Source organism: Parambassis ranga, chromosome 22, assembly GCF_900634625.1.
Source record: "Parambassis ranga chromosome 22, fParRan2.1, whole genome shotgun sequence".
Taxonomy (NCBI): Eukaryota; Metazoa; Chordata; class Actinopteri; family Ambassidae; genus Parambassis; species Parambassis ranga.
The window spans coordinates 14,056,586-14,075,060 of record NC_041042.1 but is presented as its reverse complement, the minus strand read 5'-3'; the positions used below and the strand labels follow the sequence as shown (position 1 = coordinate 14,075,060).

Below are 18,475 nucleotides of genomic sequence, written 5' to 3'. Positions count from 1 at the left end.
GAATATGCATGTTTCACTGAAAAACATTACCTTTTATGCCTTTCTATGTAAATGTAACCACACCTTGTTGTCAGATTAATAAAACGAGCCTAATGCATGGGACGGACAGAATGCAAATGGTCAGCTGCAGGAGCAGATCGAGGCATTCTCCCTTTATAAAGGCGAAACTGAAACTGATCAGTACTGGTTTTCATTCAATGTTCTGTGCATCGGGGACGGAGTCTGGGAATCCGGGGTGACCAGATCAGGTCACAACAGGAGGGGAAGAAAGAATTCCTGAGTCTGGTGGTCGTGCACTTCACACTCCTGTACCTCTGGCCTGAGGGGAGGAGCGTGAACAGACCTTGTTAGGGGTGGGTGGGGTCCTTGATGATGGAGGCAGCTCTCCTGTGGACTCTGCGCTGGTAGATGCTCTGCAGAGAGAGTAGAGGAGTACTGGTGATCTTAGATGCAGTCTTCACCACTCTCTACAGGCGTTTGCGGTCCATGGCGGTCAATTCAATTCAGTTTTGGTTATATACCACATTTTACAATCAGAAGTTGTCTCAAAGCGCTTCACAGAAACCCAGAACGTGAGACCCAGAGCCTGAACCCCCTTAAGAGCACTGAGGCAAGGAAAAACTCCCTTTAAGAGGAAGAAACCTTGAGCAGGCCCGTCTCTTAAGGAAGAACCTTCCTGCTGCCAGTCAGCTGGGTAGAGGAGGAGCAGAAGAGGGAGACAGGACAGAGAGGATGAAGGAGAGAGAGAGAGAGAGAGAGAGAGAGAGGAACAAACATGCAGCAAACATGATACAGTACAGAGCAAACATGACAAGCAAGATGAAACAGTGATTATATCAAAATGGATATATATATAGACTTAAGACTTAAGACTTAAGAAACCTTTATATATATATTGTCAGTCCATAAGCAGTAATAGTAATAAGTAATAGTAATAGTAATATTTCATAATAATTAAAACAAATATGAGTAGCAGAGGCTAGTGAAGTCAGTGAGCACAGGAGAGTTCAGGGGCCGGACTGCAGGTCAGCATGCAGGTCTTGAGACCTGCAAAGAGAGAGAGAACGAGGCAGAAATCTACGGGAAAGACAGCAAACATTTGATGAGATGATATTACCAGTATGAGCCAGATTAATGAGAGCAGAGGAGAGGTCAGAGGGTGAGAGAGAAACTGCTCAGTGGATCATGTTTGTGCCCCCCCGACAGCGTAGGCCTAGAACAGCATAGCTGTGCTAAAAGTTGAGATTTTCTCAGCCCTATGACACCTGTTATACCTGTGGCTGAGGCGACTGTAACTATACCTACCAGCCTTACACACTATGTTTAAGGCTAACTATATGAAACATCAGGCAGAAAGGATAAGAACAGAGAAATGGTCTGTGGTCAGCACCTGCAGAACCTCTGCTTTATAGGGCTTGTCTTGATAATTGCCTCATTTCCACCTGTTGTCTGTTCCATTTGCAAAACAGCAGCTGAAACTGATTCACAATCAGTGTTTCCTAACTGGACAGGCTGATTTCAGTGTGACTGACTTGGAGTGACATTGTGTTGTTTTAGTGTTCCCTTTACTTTTTTGAGCAGTGTACAATCACACTAACATAACCAAGAAACTAAAGATTAAATCAGAAAACTAGAACAGAACACAGGAAAATCACAGTAATATGAGGACGGAAAGTATGTTCTTAAACAAGAAGGAGAGAACTTGTAGTAATGTTTTCTACATGTAGTCAGTGCAGTTAATCAGTGGATACTAGAGCAGCTGTCCTGGATGTACCAGTGTAGATGTTATCAGTTTAATCATGATGATGATGAAGTTTAAAGAAACTTTAACGGCCAAATGAGCCTGAATACATGAAGTCTCCCCTCAGATCCCCTCTGGTTTCTCTGTTTCATTACAGCAGGTGTGTGTTTGCCTCTTTAAATGTGTTTTGCATGATGTTTCTGCATCACTGCTCCTCAGAGTTTAAGTTCTTCTGTCACAGAGACTCTGAACTGTTTTCATGCCCTCACACTGAAAACTGCATCAGCACCATGTTTCCAATAGCTCTGATTGTCATGTTGGCTTTTCTGAGTCAGGGTGAGAGATTTTGAACTTTTCTCTAACATTGTTAAATCATCACTTCTTCATGTTTGCTGTCATCTCTCTCATTTATGATCATCTAAACTGCTGATTCTTAAAGTTTATGTTACATTTCTGATTTCAGAGTCGTTTGCCAACAATTTTCTGACTCAGACTGATAAATCCAAGTCTGTCAGTGTTGGAGGGACTGTGACCATCAGCGCCACAGGGAGTTCAAATATTGGTGGCAACTTAGGATGGTACCTTCAGAAACCTGGACAGCCTCCCAAACTTCTTATATACAGTGTATCATCTCTGTTCACTGGAACTCCGTCTCGGTTCAGTGGCAGTAGATCTGGTTCTTCATACACTTTAACCATCAGTAAAGTTCAGGCTGAAGATGCTGGAGATTATTACTGTCTGGGCTATCATGGTAGCTATGTGTTCACACAGTGATTTAGAGCTGTACAAAAACCTCCCTCAGTGTGACTGAAGACTGCAGGTGCAGAGTGTTGGTGGAGAGACTGTGATGAGGAAAACTGGTCCAGTGAACACAACACCAGAGTCACCAAGCAGAAATGAACAATGAACATGAATAAAACTGAAACACACCCTCTGTTTCTTTTAATCAATCATCAATGATCTTCATCATGTTTTTACATTTACCAGAACAAGACACTGCAGCACTACTGGATGCTGAACTGTTTGGTTTGAATAAGTATGAATGAATAAAACATTTAAAAATCAACATAAATACACAGATTTATGACCAGCTGTAGTTTTATTTAGATGAATGTTTGTGTGTGTACAGTAATTGCATGAAGCAGATCATGAACAGACATCAGCCTCTTAAACATAAAGACAGAGTCATCAGTTTGCAGAAATATGAAAAGCATCATTTCCAGACAGGAAGTGTTGCTGAAGCTCTACACTGAGCAGCGGTCCAGGGTTTCAGTGACGGGGCTCTGTCCACTCAGACTGGCCTCACAGCTCACTGAGCTCGCCTGCCTCCACTGCTCTGCAGTCAGGATCAGGGTGCTGCTCCAGCTGTAGCGACCGTCACTCCCCAGGACCTCCGGACTCTGTGACGCCCCCAAGGACCTGCTGCTGCCCCCCACCTTCCAGCCCAGAGTCCATGTTGAGGGGAAGCCTCCGCTGGCCAGACACACCAGTGTGGCACTGCTCTGCTCCAGCTCCTCTCTGGAGGGGGGGAGGACGGTCAGGGTGGGCCGCTGCACCCCCACTGGACAGGAGAAAGGGGGGAGACGGGAAAAAAGAGAATGAGGGCTGGTTAAACACTTTGAAAGGTTGATTATTGATGATTATTGATGACAGCAACACATGTTTCATCATGTGTGAAACTGAATAACTCAGATGATGATTTTATGATGTTTACACAGTTTTACACTCATGTGAAGACAGTTAACACTTCTCTCTTTCACTTCCTTTAACCTAAACATGAACAAACACTGAACCATGAAAGGTCTGAATTCACTTAAAGACTTATTGTTATTTTTAATTAAAATACATTAATTAATTATTATTTAATATTTAAAATATTCTCCCAAACAGATTAAAACATGACAAGAATTTTGCTAATATTGAGGATTTCGCTTGAAAAATTACAATTTCATGAATATTTAAAACAAATATATTTTAAATAAATCTTAATATTGGATCCAAAAACACACAAATATGTAACATCTTGTATGAGGAAGAGATTTCTGTTACTTACAGTCAACGGTGAGTTTGGTTCCTCCACCGAAAGTGTACCACAGTGATACAAACTCATTAAGAGGCTGTACAAAAACCTCCTGCACTGTGAACAAGTTGCTAAATGCTGAAAAGTCACTTTTTTCTCAGTGAAACTTTACAGTCCACACTTTTATTAATAAACAAAACGATTTCACTAAAGCCAATTTAAATTGTTTCATAATTTAAGACAATTTTAAAGATTTCACTGTGACTGTTTAGAACTGAGACACAATAATAAGATTCCTTTGAAACAGATTACATTAAATCCACAGTAGGTGTAAAAAATAATGTGTAAATGCTCCTTTATATTTCTAAAATGTTTTCTTCTGTTCTATTAATATCATAAATAGATGAAATCCAAACAGTGTTCCTCCTGATGTTGTGTCCCTCACTGTGTTCAGTGTGCTGAGAGCAGAGACATCATTTCCATAGAGAGGAGGCTTTGCATGGTCAGCTGATCCTCCAGTGAACTGAGAAGGTTTATAGTCCTGTCAGTTCAACACTGCAGGACTCAGATCTGTCAGTCAACACAGCAGGAAGCACAACCAGCATGACTCTCATCAGCATCCTCATCTGGACTCTGACCTGCTGCTGCTTCACAGGTTCATTCACTCAGAGACATTTTCAAACATGATGTGCTGCCTTTTCTCTCCTTTATTTCTGCTGATAAATGAATGATTTGTTTTTGTCTATCAGGATGCAGCGGTCAGGTGACTGTGACTCAGCCTCAATACAAGTCAACTACTCCAGGATCCACTGTCACTATCAGCTGCACGACCAACCCAGCTGTTCATGTTTACGATGATGGAGATCACGCTATGTTCTGGTATCAACAGAAATCTGGACAGCCTCCAAAGCTCCTGATAAAATATGCAAGCACACGTGAATCGGGAACACCAGCTCGGTTTAGTGGCAGTGGAAGCAGCTCTGACTTCACTTTGACCATCAGTGGAGTCGAGGCTGGAGACGCTGCAGTTTACTACTGTAAGAGTGTACACAGCGGTCCAGTGTTGACACAGTGATTTACAGTCGTACAAAAACCTCCCTCAGTCAGAGACACTGAGCTGTTACAGCAGGAACCGACTGCAGCTGCTGAAGAGGAAGAGACTCGGACACAGACCACTGAACACAGAGCTGACACTAACCTCACCAAGCACTACACACACACACACATCAACACTGATAAATATACAGTGGCTTGCAAAAGTATTCATACCCCTCGAACTTTTCAACATTTTCTCACATTATTCCCACAAAAATAAATATATTTTATTGGAATGTTATGTGAAAGACCAACACAAAGTGGCATACAGTTGTGACGTAGAAAGAAAGTTAAACATGAGTTAATTTTTTTTTTTTACAAATAAAAAACTGAAAGGTGCAGTGTGCAAAAGTATTCAGCCCCCTTTTCTCTGAGTGCATCCAATTGCCTTCAGAAGTTGCCTGATGATTTCTGACTGATCGAATGTTGACCTAATGACTAGATACAGTCAACCTGTGTGTAATTTAATCTCAGTCCAAATACAGCTGTTCTGTGACGGCCTCTGTGGTTTGTTGAGAGAAAATTGGGGCGCAAACAGCATCATGAAGTGCAAGGAACACACCAGACAGGTCAGGAATAAAGTTGTGGTGATATTTAAAGCAGAGTTAGGCTATACAAAGATTTCCCAAGCTTTGAACATCTCACAGACCACTGTTCAGTCCATCATCGGCGAATGGAAGGAGTATGGAACAACTGCAAACCTACTGAGACATGGTCATCCACCTAAACTAACAGGCCAAACAAGGAGAGCACTGATCAGAGACACAGCCAAGAGGCCCATAGTGACTGTGGATGAACTGCAGAGATCTACAGCTAAGGTGGGGGAATCTGTCCATGGGACAACTATCAGTCATGCACTGCACAAATCTGGACTTAATTGAAGAGTGGCATTAAGAAAGCCATTGTTAAAGTAAACCATAAGAAGCCATGTGAGTGACCTAGCAATCATGTGGAAGAAGGTGCTCTGGTCAGATGAAACCAAAATTGAACTTTTTGGCATAAATGCAAAACGCTATATGTGGCAGAAACCTAACACTGCACATCACTCTGAACACACCATACCCACTGTCAAACATGGTGGTGGCAGCATCATGCTCTGGGGCTGCTTCTCTTCAGCAGGGACAGGGAAGCAGGTCAGAGTTGATGGGAAGATGGATGGAGCCAAATACAGGGCAATCTTGGAGGAAAACCTGTTGGAGTCTGCAAAACACTTGATACTGGGGCGGAGATTCACCTTCCAACAGGACAACAACCCTAAACATAAAGCCAAAGCTACAGTGGAATGGTTTAAAATGAGACATATTAATGTGTTAGAATGACCCAGTCAAAGTCCAGACCTAAATACAATCGAGAATCTGTGGCAAGATCTGAAAACTGCTATTCACAAATGTTCTCCATCTAATTTGACTCAGTTTGAATTGTTTTGCAACGAAGAATGGGCAAAGATTTCAGTCTGTAGATGTGCAAAGCTGGTAGAGACATACCCCAAAAGACTTGCAGCTATAATTGCAGCAAAAGGGGGTTCCACAACGTATTGCCTCAGGGGGGCTGAATACTTTTGCACACTACAGTTTTCAGTTTTTTAATTGTAAAAAAAAATGAACTCATGTTTAATTTTCTTTCTGCTTCATAATTGTGTGCCACTTTGTGTTGGTCTTTCACATAACATTCCAAAAAATATATTTATGTTTGTGGTCATGATGTGAGAAAATGTGGAAAAGTTCAAGGGGTATGAATACTTTTGCAAGCCACTGTATTTATTTTTGTTTCAGAGAGTCTTAAAAACACTATATTAGAACCAGCTGACATTTATTTTCAGAAATAAAAACAAATCTTCATTTTGCTGTTTTAATTTTGATGAAAATTCACAGTTGTTGTAGAAACCATCATATTTCTGACTGATCTAAATCAGACAAAAAGGACAAAACTCTTCATCGTGTTATTTATCTTTGCAAGCTTTATTAAGCACAAACATCATCATGACAGTTATTAAACACACAGACATCCAGCTGCTGAGCTACACATGTTACTCTCTAAGTTGTTGCTGTCCAACACTTCACAGCAGTGCTGTTCTCTGTCACACAAAGCTTCAGTCTCCTCTGCAAACACTCATATTGATCAGAGCAGCAGGTGTGTTCCTCCTGCTCCACCCACACAGACCTCCTGTCCTGGGCTTCGCTCAGCCCCTCTAGCCCTTACACAGACTCATCTGGATGGTCTTGGTCTGGGTGTTGTCATGATGGAGCACCTTGCAGGAGAACTGGTCTCCATTCAACCAGCGGTCCTTGCTCAGGGTCAGGGTGCTGCTGCTGCTGTAGCGTCCGCTCTTCTCCACCTCTGAGCTGCTCAGCACCCCCTCTTTCTGCTCTGTGCCGCCCACCTCCCAGGTCACCACGGCTCCCTGAGGAGAGTAGTCGGTCAGCATGCAGGCCAGCGTGGCCGACTCCCCAGAGAGCTGCTGGGAGGAGGGAGGAAGCAGAGAGACTGTGGGCCTGACCATGGAACCAGCTGGATGGGAGAGCAGAGACACACAAGGAGCAGATTAACGTCCACTGTGGGACAGACAGCTGGACATGAGACAGACACACAACAGAGGGTAACAACACTGTGGACTAGCTGTGTGCATGACACTGTGATCAGACAGAGGAGGAGAGAAATGAGAGGTAATGATGCAGATTAAACAACATGTGAACATTTGTGTGATTTAACCATTTAAAGTCTGAATCTTCCACTGTGTCCTTCATCATGAAATAATAAGACTGACACACAAATATGAAACAAAACTTCAACAACACTAAAGTGACAGGTTTTGATCATTAACAGTAATAAAAACTGGTACAGCAACAACTTCCTTTATGAAGAAAATAACTGTTTTTACAGAGTTAAGGACTTTGTCATCTGTGTGTTTCACTTCCTTTTCACCACATCAAGCTAACCAACTGTGAACACAAACTACTGATGCAGTGGATCTACATGTAACCCACTTATTTCTCATAAACATGAACATCAGATTTGATTAATTATACAAATTCATATTTAATACTATATAACAGGAAGATTATATTATTTTACATCATTATATTTCTCTACTCTGCTCAAAATAATCAGTCCTATGGACCCACAAATGACATAAATTTGTGCAAATTATAAAATATTTATATAAAAAATGTTGTTGTATTTTCTCCATAATAGGTATATTTACAAAATTTCATTATGCAGAAAATATAAAAGTTTTCATACTTACAGTGAATGATGAGTTTGGTTCCTCCACCGAAAGTCCACCACAGTGATACAAACTCATTAAGAGGCTGTACAAAAACCTCCTGCACTGTGAACAAGCTGCTAAATGCTGAAAAGTCACATTTTTCTCAGTAAAACTTTACAGTCCACACTTTTATTAATAAACAAAATGATTTCACTGAAGTCAGTTTAAATTGTTTCATAATTTAAGACAATTTTAAAGATTTCACTTTGACTGTTTAGATCTGAGACACAATAATAAGATTCCTTTGAAACAGATTAAATTAAATAATGTGTAAATGCTCCTTTATATTTTTAAAAAGTTCGCTTCTGTTCCATTAAAATCATAAATAGATGAAATCCAAACAGTGTTCCTCCTGATGTTGTGTCCCTCACTGTGTTCAGTGTGCTGAGAGCAGAGACATCATTTCCATAGAGAGGAGGCTTTGCATGGTCAGCTGATCCTCCAGTGAACTGAGAAGGTTTATAGTCCTGTCAGTTCAACACCGCAGGACTCAGATCTGTCAGTCAACACAGCAGGAAGCACAACCAGCATGACTCTCATCAGCATCCTCATCTGGACTCTGACCTGCTGCTGCTTCACAGGTTCATTCACTCAGAGACATTTTCAAACATGATGTGCTGCCTTTTCTCTCCTTTATTTCTGCTGATAAATGAATGATTTGTTTTTGTCTGCAGGATGCAGCGGTCAGGTGACTGTGACTCAGCCTCAATACAAGACAACTACTCCAGGATCCACTGTCACTATCAGCTGCACGACCAGCCAAGCAGTAGGTGGTTGTGGTAGTGGTGAGTGTATGTTCTGGTATCAACAGAAATCTGGACAGCCTCCAAAGCTCCTGATAAGACATGTGAACATAAGACACACAGGAACACCAGCTCGGTTTAGTGGCAGTGGAAGCAGCTCTGACTTCACTTTGACCATCAGTGGAGTCGAGGCTGGAGATGCTGCAGATTACTACTGTAAGAGTGCTCATGCCATAAACGGTGCTTGGGTGTTCACACAGTGATTTACAGTCGTACAAAAACCTTCCTCAGTCAGAGACACTGAGCTGTTACAGCAGGAACTGACTGCAGCTGCTGAAGAGGAAGAGACTCTGACACAGACCACTGAACACAGAGCTGACACTAACCTCACCAAGCGCTACACACACACATCAACACTGACATACTTTACATTTTATATAATATTATTTCAATTTCATGATGAGAAATATCCCAAAATAACACTAAAAGAAAATGTGATCACTGTGAATGACATACTCATGTTGTGTGTCTCTACTATCCATCTATAAACCTGAAGTCAGCATCTAGAGAACTTATAATATGAGGACTGAACATATGTTCTTAATCAAACAGGACAAAACTTGTTCTGAGGTTTTCCTCATGTTGTCTGGGTAGTGAGGATGAGATGACTCAGGTGTAGGCACAGATACAGTTAAACATGGTTGAATTGTAAATTGCAGGGTTTCCGCTGTTAGGGTTAAAATTCCCCTTGTTTCTTTTGATCACCTGCCGAGTTGGTTTATGAGGAAGGAGCGGATAAATTCTGGTCTCAAGATTACAATTTATTGAACAATGAGGCAGATTCTGAGTCACAGAGCTCTGGGTTGTTGCACACAGAAGAACAAGAACCAAACAAGAACAACACAAGAACAGGACAACCAACACAACGAACAACCATGCAGCAACAACAACTTGACATGGAATTCACACATTGATATACCACATGGGCGTTCCTGCCTGCCGGCCCACAGGGGCATCTACTGCCCCTGCAGACCCTGGGTCATACAGTGAACAGACTATTAGTGTTTATTCCCTAATAAGGTAAAGCTCCAATTCCTTAAATCTCATAGGTTGTGAGTCCGATCTAGGGATGACCATAACATGGGGCACTCAGGAGAAAAACACATTCCTTTAGAATCTGGCTTTTATCAGGTCAAAGGTGCTGCTGTCCTTAGTCTGAATTTATGACCATCTCGTACCAACCGGAGCTCTCTCCAGAGAGCAGAAAAACAACTGATCTCATCTGCCACAGCCTGAACTGCAGAAAACAAAGTTATATGACACACTATGAAATGACTTCTTGATACATTCAGTATCCTCGAATTACTTTGATTTTCTATAAAACTTCCTAACACATAAACACTTATGAAAATCACATTATTAAGTGATAAACACATATAAACCTGAATACGTCATGCTAGTGCCACACTTTTTTATATCTGAACACACACTGCATCTTAATACCATGCAGAATAAATTCTTTCACCCTACACCGCAGATAAAAGTAGTCAAACAAGCAAAGACACAAAAATGAAAGACAACAGCAGAGTCAAAGACAGCAGCAGTTCCAAAATTGAGTGAACACTTAAACAGATGAAGGTCCCAGCAGGGCTAGGATAAAGACAAAATCCAGGAAACAAACACGATTACAAACTAGAGCTCAGTAACTTGAAAACTGCTGGAACACTTAATAATCACACAGAAACACACAGGATGATCTGGCAGGGAGAGAACAGAAGCACACATGATATACCAGAGGGAGGGAGAGACAACGAGACACAATTCAATTCAATTCAATTCAGTTTTGGTTATATATAGCATTTTACAATTAGAAATTGTCTCAAAGCGCTTCACAGAAACTCAGAGCCTGAACCCCTGTAAGAGCACTGAGGCAAGGAAAAACTCCCTTTAAGAGGAAGAAACCTTGAGCAGAACACGTCTCTTAACGAAGAACCTTCCTGCTGCCAGTCAGCTGGGTAGAGGAGGAGCAGAAGAGGGAGACAGGACAGAGAGGATGAAGCAGAGAGAGAGAGAGAGAGAGAGAGAGAGAGGAGCAAACATGCAGCAAACATGATACAGTACAGAAACATGACAAGCAAGATGAAACAGTGATTATATTACAATGGATATCTATATATATTGTCAGTCCATAAGTAGAAATAGTAATTTCATGGTAATTAAAACAAAGATGAGTAGCAAGGGCTAGTGAAGTCAGTGAGCAAAGGAGCGTTCAGGGGCTGGACTGCAGGTCAGAGAGAGAGAGAGAGAGAATGAGGCACAAAACTACGGGAAAGACAGCAAACATTTGATGAGATGATATTACCAGTATGAGCCAGACTAATGAGAGCAGAGGAGAGGTCAGAGGGTGAGAGAGAAACTGCTCAGTGGATCATGTTTGTGCCCCCCGACAGCGTAGGCCTAGAGCAGCATAGCTGTGCTAAAAGTTAAGATTTTCTCAGCCCTATGACACCTGTTATACCTGTGGCTGAGGCGACTGTAACTATACCTACCAGCCTTACACACTATGTTTAAGGCTAACTATATGAAACATCAGGCAGAAAGGACAAGAACAGAGAAATGGTCTGTGGTCAGCACCTGCAGAACCTCTGCTTTATAGAGCTTGTCTTGATAATTGCCTCATTTCCACCTGTTGTCTGTTCCATTTGCACAACAGCAGCAGAAACTGATTCACAATCAGTGTTTCCTAACTGGACAGGCTGATTTCAGTGTGACTGACTTGGAGTGACATTGTGTTGTTTTAGTGTTCCCTTTACTTTTTGAGCAGTGTACAATCACACTAACATGACCAAGAAACTAAAGATTAAATCATAACACTAGAACAGAACACAGGATCATGACAGTAATATGAGGACCGAAAGTATATTCTTAAACAAAAAGGAGAGAACTTGTAGTAATGTTTTCTTCATGTAGTCAGTGCAGTTAATCAGTGGATACTAGAGCAGCTGTCCTGGATGTACCAGTGTAGATGTTACCAGTTTAATCATGATGATGATGAAGTTTAAAGAAACTTTAACGGCCAAATGAGCCTGAATACATGAAGTCTCCCCTCAGATCACCTCTGGTTTCTCTGTTTCATTACAGCAGGTGTGTGTTTGCCTCTTTAAATGTGTTTTGCATGATGTTTCTGCATCACTGCTCCTCAGAGTTTAAGTTCTTCTGTCACAGAGACTCTGAACTGTTTTCATGCCCTCACACTGAAAACTGCATCAGCACCATGTTTCCAATAGCTCTGATTGTCATGTTGGCTTTTCTGAGTCAGGGTGAGAGATTTTGAACTTTTCTCTAACATTGTTAAATCATCACTTCTTCATGTTTGCTGTCATCTCTCTCATTTATGATCATCTAAACTGCTGATTCTCAAAGTTTATGTTACATTTCTGATTTCAGAGTCGTTTGCCGACAATTTTCTGACTCAGACTGATAAATCCAAGTCTGTCAGTGTTGGAGGGACTGTGACCATCAGCGCCACAGGGAGTTCAAATATTGGTGGCAGATTAGGTTGGTACCTTCAGAAACCTGGACAGCCTCCTAAACTTCTTATATATGGTGCATCATTTCTGTTCACTGGAACTCCGTCTCGGTTCGGTGGCAGTAGATCTGGTTCTTCATACACTTTAACCATCAGTGGAGTTCAGGCTGAAGATGCTGGAGATTATTACTGTCTGGGCTATCATTACGATGGAACGTTCACACAGTGATTTAGAGCTGTACAAAAACCTCCCTCAGTGTGACTGAAGGCTGCAGGTGCAGTGTGTTGGTGGAGAGACTGTGATGAGGAAAACTGGTCCAGTGAACACAACACCAGAGTCACCAAGCAGAAACACAATGAATATAAATAAATAACTGAATTTAAACACTTTATAACTCATGCTTTAGAAAGAAGAACATATTTGGAGCAAAGCTATTCCTCCATTATTTCCAATGCAAATGATTTAACTCAATTGAAAGAAATCTTTGCTATAACTTTGTGTATTATTAATCACATCACTGAATATTGTTTACGTTCCCATAAGCAATTTTCTAGACTTTTTCTGATCCACGCTGTGTGTTCAGAGCAGAGACATCATTTCCATAGAGAGGAGGCTTTGCATGGTCAGCTGATCCTCCAGTAAACTGAGAAGGTTTATAGTCCTGTTAGTTCAACACTGCAGGACTCAGATCTGACAGTCAACACAGCAGGAAGCACAACCAGCATGACTCTCATCAGCATCCTCATCTGGACTCTGACCTGCTGCTGCTTCACAGGTTCATTCACTCAGAGACATGTTCAAACATGATGTGCTGCCTTTTCTCTCCTTTATTTCTGCTGATGAATGAATGATTTGTTTTTGTCTGCAGGATGCAGCGGTCAGGTGACTGTGACTCAGCCTCAATACAAGACAACTACTCCAGGATCCACTGTCACTATCAGCTGCATGACCAACCCAGCTGTTCATGTTTACAGTGATGGAGATCACGCTATGTTCTGGTATCAACAGAAATCTGGACAGCCTCCAAAGCTCCTGATAAAATATGCAAGCACACGTGAATCAGGAACACCAGCTCGGTTTAGTGGCAGTGGAAGCAGCTCTGACTTCACTTTGACCATCAGTGGAGTCGAGGCTGGAGACGCTGCAGTTTACTACTGTCAGAGTTACCACAGTGGTGGAGTGTTCACACAGTGATTTACAGCCGTACAAAAACCTCCCTCAGTCAGAGACACTGAGCTGTTACAGCAGGAACTGACTGCAGCTGCTGAAGAGGAAGCGACTCTGACACAGACCACTGAACACAGAGCTGACACTAACCTCACCAAGCACTACACACACATCAACACTGACAAAGTTTTAATTCTTAAATAAAATCAGTTACATTTCATGAGAAGGGATGTCCCAAAATAACACCAAAAAAAATGTAATCACTCTACCGAACTATATGTAAAGCTGCAGTCAGCAGCTGGAAAACTTAAGATAAATGTCAGAAATATCTCAGGACAGAGGACCCAAATGCAGGATTAGGATTCAGTGGTTCACAATAACCCAAAGTTTCACTCAAAAAAGAGGTTTGGTACACAGAAGACAGGGAGACAGTACGAAAGAGGTTAGGCTAGATCAGAATCAGAGTGTTAGCCGTATCCAAAATCAGAAAGATAACATCTACATGCAACAGAGTTCAAAAGGTCAAAGCTTCAGCAAACAATCCAGAAACTCTCAGAGCAACACACAAGACGATCTGGCAAAGAGCGAGAGGAGACAAACACATCAAATATACCAGGGCAGGGAAGACCATCAGACAGAGGTTCTCTTTTGCTGACAATCAGCAATCAGTTGAGAACCAAGATGGCAGCACCAGGTGCGACAGGTGTAGCTGTAGCTCTCTTTATTTATATGCTGCTCGTAAATACTTTTAGCTATACTGACACCGGTCAACTTTTCGATGATTGTAACTTCAATACAAAACAGCCGTCCGTGATTTATCTATTGACACACCACATAAACGAACATTTTGGACTGGGGAAATCCGTGACTGCAACCTTCATACAACTGCACCTCTCCAGTCGAGCAACGCGCTACAAGACCACACTAAAGCCACCACAAAGCCTTGCGTTCCTTATATCAATGTTCCTTTTGCTATCTGGAGACATCCACAAGTGTCCTGGCCCGCTCAACAACCAACAACAGGACAGATCCACCACGTCCATGCACAGCATGAGTACCACCTATAACTTCCAGGTATGTATTATTATGTAATATGTATTACACAAATGGGCAACAATCTTACCTGAATGATCTTGTATGTCTGACGAGCACTGTTGGGGTACCGGCGGTGGCTGACGCGGACGTTATGGCTGGCTGGAACCTGGAGCCTGGGACCAGGAATAACTTGTCTACGTGTGGGGAGCTGCGTGCGCTGCCTCGGCCACAAACGACTTCTGAGCTGACAGAGAAGGACGCCAGCGTGTTAAACACCTGGGGCACCTTGAACCACCATAAACCACCCTCATTGTCAAAGACTACAGGTGACACCTCACCTACTCGCAGACCAAAGGAACATAAAGCTAATCAAAACAATAGCTCAATTATACCCGGAAGAGAAAAGTGCCAACACCAGAAATGGTACACAAACCCATCTGTTGTCAAAAACAAGAAGTGGAAAATCTTCCAGACTGTTAATCCATTCCAAAATAATATGGGACTCCAAAATGAAACCTAGGGGATTATTTGGGGGACACCTTAATATAAGAAGCCTTGTACCTAAATCAGACCAAATTCAGCACATTTTAACAGAATCCAATCTTGGTAATATATCTCCCTCCGAACTCCAATATTGATTTTTAGGAAAACTTACAAACTATGCTTGTTACGTGCCGGTACTTGTTGTGTGTATGTCTGTCTCTGCTTTCTGTGCAGGTTTCCAAGTGCATCCAGTGAACCAAGTGGACTCAGGTGTGGATGATCCACTTGGTTCACTCAGCAGAAGTATATCAACTGGAGGTGTGCACATGGCCGGGGCCAGTGTGGGCCAACTTGTGGACGCACACACCATGCGTCTTTGCTCCGTCCAGAGGGACTAGAGCATGATAATCAGCGCTGATCTTTTTAGTTTTGGCTTATGTGTTTGATTTACTATTTTGTTATTTGTTTAAGTTAATAAATTTAATTAATAGTCACTGTTTCCGACTGCTGTCTCTTTCTCAGGCCTGGGTAACATTATTGTTGCTTCCCCTCATCCCCTGGACTAACTGGGGAACGTAACAAATGGGGGCTCGTCCAGGATATCCTACTGAGGGAGAGTTTCAGCAAGGTCTCGGTGACTGTGTAGCTTTGTTGTAGCCATGTAGCCTGCTGGAAACCTCGTGGTGAATGTGAGCTTTAACCCCATTGACTGTCTTCCCAGTTTAGAATAGGTGAGTGCCCAGCTGGTCTGCTAGCAGTCCTTCCATCAGACACTCTTTTGTTATTTTGCCTTTCTTATTTTCGGAGCTAATCCTGGGTGGGGATCCAGTTCCCTGGCGGGGGTAGGCTTTCCAGGGCCTCGGCCACTGGAGTTCAGCCTTTAAAGACGCCTCGAGCCCGGCACGCTCCAGAAGACAGATAGGTGAGTTTGTTTGGGCAGGAACTGGGACAGTCTGTGTAGGAACTCTGTATGGTTAAGCTTGTGTATTAGCATGCGCTTCGTTCGTGTGTTCTCTGCTGCAAGCAGAGGTGTGTTAGCGTACGCTTCGTCCTTTGTGTTTTCTCTGCTGTAGGCAGAGGTGTGCGAGTGTGCACTTTAGTTCGTGTGTTTCTCTGCTGGAGGCAGAGGTGTGTGTGCACACTCGGTTTTCATGTGTGTTAGCGTACGTTTCGTTGTGTTCTCTGCTGCGAGCAGGGGTGTGTGTTCGCGTGTGCTAAGACTTTGTGAGTTTCTCGCTGTGGGCAGAGGTGTTGCCGGGCGTGATTTGTGGTGCTGCCGGCCATAGTAGTGGCTGTGGCGGTAGCGTGTGTGGCCATGTGGCCTGTGATTCCTTAATTCAAAGGCAGAACTGGTTCTCTGGGCAGGACTTTCTGTGTTTCGTGTAGTGGGATCACTTCGTATGTGTTAACCCTCTAGTTTGCAAACCAGGGGTTTGCTTTTATGGGAGGGGGTGTTACGTGCCGGTACTTGTTGTGTGTATGTCTGTCTCTGCTTTCTGTGCAGGTTTCCAAGTGCTTCCAGTGAACCAAGTGGATCATCCACACCTGAGTCCACTTGGCCCTCGTCAGCAGAAGTATATCAACTGGAGGTGTGCACATGGCCGGGGCCAGTGTGGGCCAACTTGTGGACGCACACACCATGCGTCTTTGCTCCGTCCAGAGGGACTAGAGCATGATAATCAGCGCTGATCTTTTTAGTTTTGGCTTATGTGTTTGATTTACTATTTTGTTATTTGTTTAAGTTAATAAATTTAATTAATAGTCACTGTTTCTGACTGCTGTCTCTTTCTCAGGCCTGGGTAACATTATTGTTGCTTCCCCTCATCCCCTGGACTAACTGGGGAACGTAACAATGCTGACAAACAGCAATTTTGACAAGGAAGTAATATAATGGGGTATATGAATGTAAATTGGGAAGACAGATTAGCCAGGAAAAATCTCAAACAAATAACAGATCGCTTTGATCTCACACAACTAACTAAAGGGCCAACAAGAGTAACACAGTCCACTAAAACTCAGATTGACTTGATATTTAGCAATAGACCGGAAAGAATTACGAAATCTCTAAACATGATCACAGGGCTATCTGACCACAATTTAGTACTTGTGGCCAGAAAATGATCAAAAAAGAGATTCAGTGCTTGTACAGTTAAATAACAGGTATTGTGCAGAATATCTAAAGACCAGGAAATCTTAAAAAACACAGTGAATAGTTTTAACTGGAACGGATGTAAATGAAGGAAGCAAAATAGTTTCGAGCAAACTACAGTGCATCATTAAAGAATTTACCTGTAGGGTCACACACAGGAAAAAAAGAAGTAGCCTTCCATGGATAACAACAGATGTCCTCAAAGAAATTAAAGAGCGTTGTCTTGCACTAAAGAGGGCCGTTAAGACAAAACTATCTCATGACAAACAGCATTTTGCTTAAGGAATACTGTAACAACTATGTTAAGAAATTCTAGGGCCAACTTTTTTCTGACCATAATCAGTGAGGCAAGAGGTAACCTGAAGATATTCTGGGACCAGCTAAAAATATTAATGGGGCAAAAACCTAAACCAAGAAAATCTGTTGAACTAACTGTGGATGGAAATTGCATTACGGATCCAGCTGCAGTAGCCGCAACATTTAATCAGTATTTTGGTGACTCAGTTGCGGCCATTGCCAAAGGCTTTCCTTCTGTAAATGTTGAAATGTGTAAAGTTCCATCAACAGTACCTGGTGAAACAAACACTGAATCAATTATAAGAAAACTTAAACCATCCAAATCTAAAGATATGTATGGGATGGACACAACTATGCTTAAAAATGTCAGTTCAGCACTAATCAGTTTGATCACAAAAATCATGAATCTATCCATATGCCAAGCAGAGTTCCCAACCACATGGAAAACAGCAATTGTATCACCTATTTTCAAATCAGGAAACCCACAATGTATCTCTAATTACAGACCTATTAGTATTTTACCTGTAATGTCTAAGATTCTCAAGAAATGGATATGTGAACAAATCAAAGACCACTTAACCAATAACTCCTTTCATCTTCATCCACTTCAATTTGGTTTCCGTTCCAACCATTCAACCGAGTCAGCTAATTGTCATCTCATTGAAAAAATCAAGGCACTTCTTGATAGCAATAACACTGTAGGGGCAGTCTTTCTTGACCTCAGAAAGGCATTTGATACAGTAAACCACCAGATCCTAGTGGCCAAATTATCCACTTTTAATCTCTCAGACAGTGCAATAAATGGATTCACTCTTATCTCTCCCAGGGCTCACAAACGGTCCGCATTGCAAATAGTCAATCTGAGCCTCTCTCTGTGTCGACTGGCCTGCCGCAGGGCTCCGGTCCTTTTTGCATGTATGTTAATGACCTGCCATTGATATGTCTGAATG

The 18,475-nt window shown here is 42.2% G+C and overlaps 1 protein-coding gene and 2 gene segments (V, D, J or C); 1 reads left to right on the top strand and 2 right to left on the bottom strand.

The window, feature by feature from the left end:
* Positions 1 to 2,821: 2,821 nt before the first annotated feature.
* LOC114427807 (immunoglobulin lambda constant 1-like) lies at positions 2,822 to 4,366 on the bottom strand. The segment is given in 3 exon segments: positions 2,822 to 3,302; positions 3,795 to 3,873; positions 4,361 to 4,366. Coding segments are annotated over 3 exon segments (402 nt in total).
* On the top strand, positions 4,253 to 4,836 carry LOC114427806 (immunoglobulin kappa variable 4-1-like). The segment is given in 2 exon segments: positions 4,253 to 4,416; positions 4,511 to 4,836. Coding segments are annotated over 2 exon segments (378 nt in total).
* Positions 4,837 to 6,789: 1,953 nt separating this feature from the next.
* Positions 6,790 to 15,033, bottom strand: LOC114427805 (immunoglobulin lambda-like polypeptide 5). Its single transcript, XM_028396019.1, has 4 exons — positions 15,030 to 15,033; positions 14,725 to 14,934; positions 8,101 to 8,223; positions 6,790 to 7,364 (listed from the first exon to the last, which is right to left on the bottom strand). The coding sequence occupies exons 1-4, from the start codon at positions 15,031 to 15,033 to the stop codon at positions 7,045 to 7,047; spliced, it is 657 nt and encodes a 218-aa protein (XP_028251820.1). The 3' UTR covers positions 6,790 to 7,044.
* Positions 15,034 to 18,475: the final 3,442 nt, after the last annotated feature.

Coding starts and splice junctions, on each gene's coding strand:
- LOC114427805 (XM_028396019.1), bottom strand. Junction 8,224..14,724: donor GTCCGCGTCAGCCACCGCCG/GTACCCCAACAG, acceptor AGTTTTACTGAG/AAAAATGTGACTTTTCAGCA. Junction 7,365..8,100: donor AACCAAACTCATCATTCACT/GTAAGTATGAAA, acceptor TCTCCCATCCAG/CTGGTTCCATGGTCAGGCCC.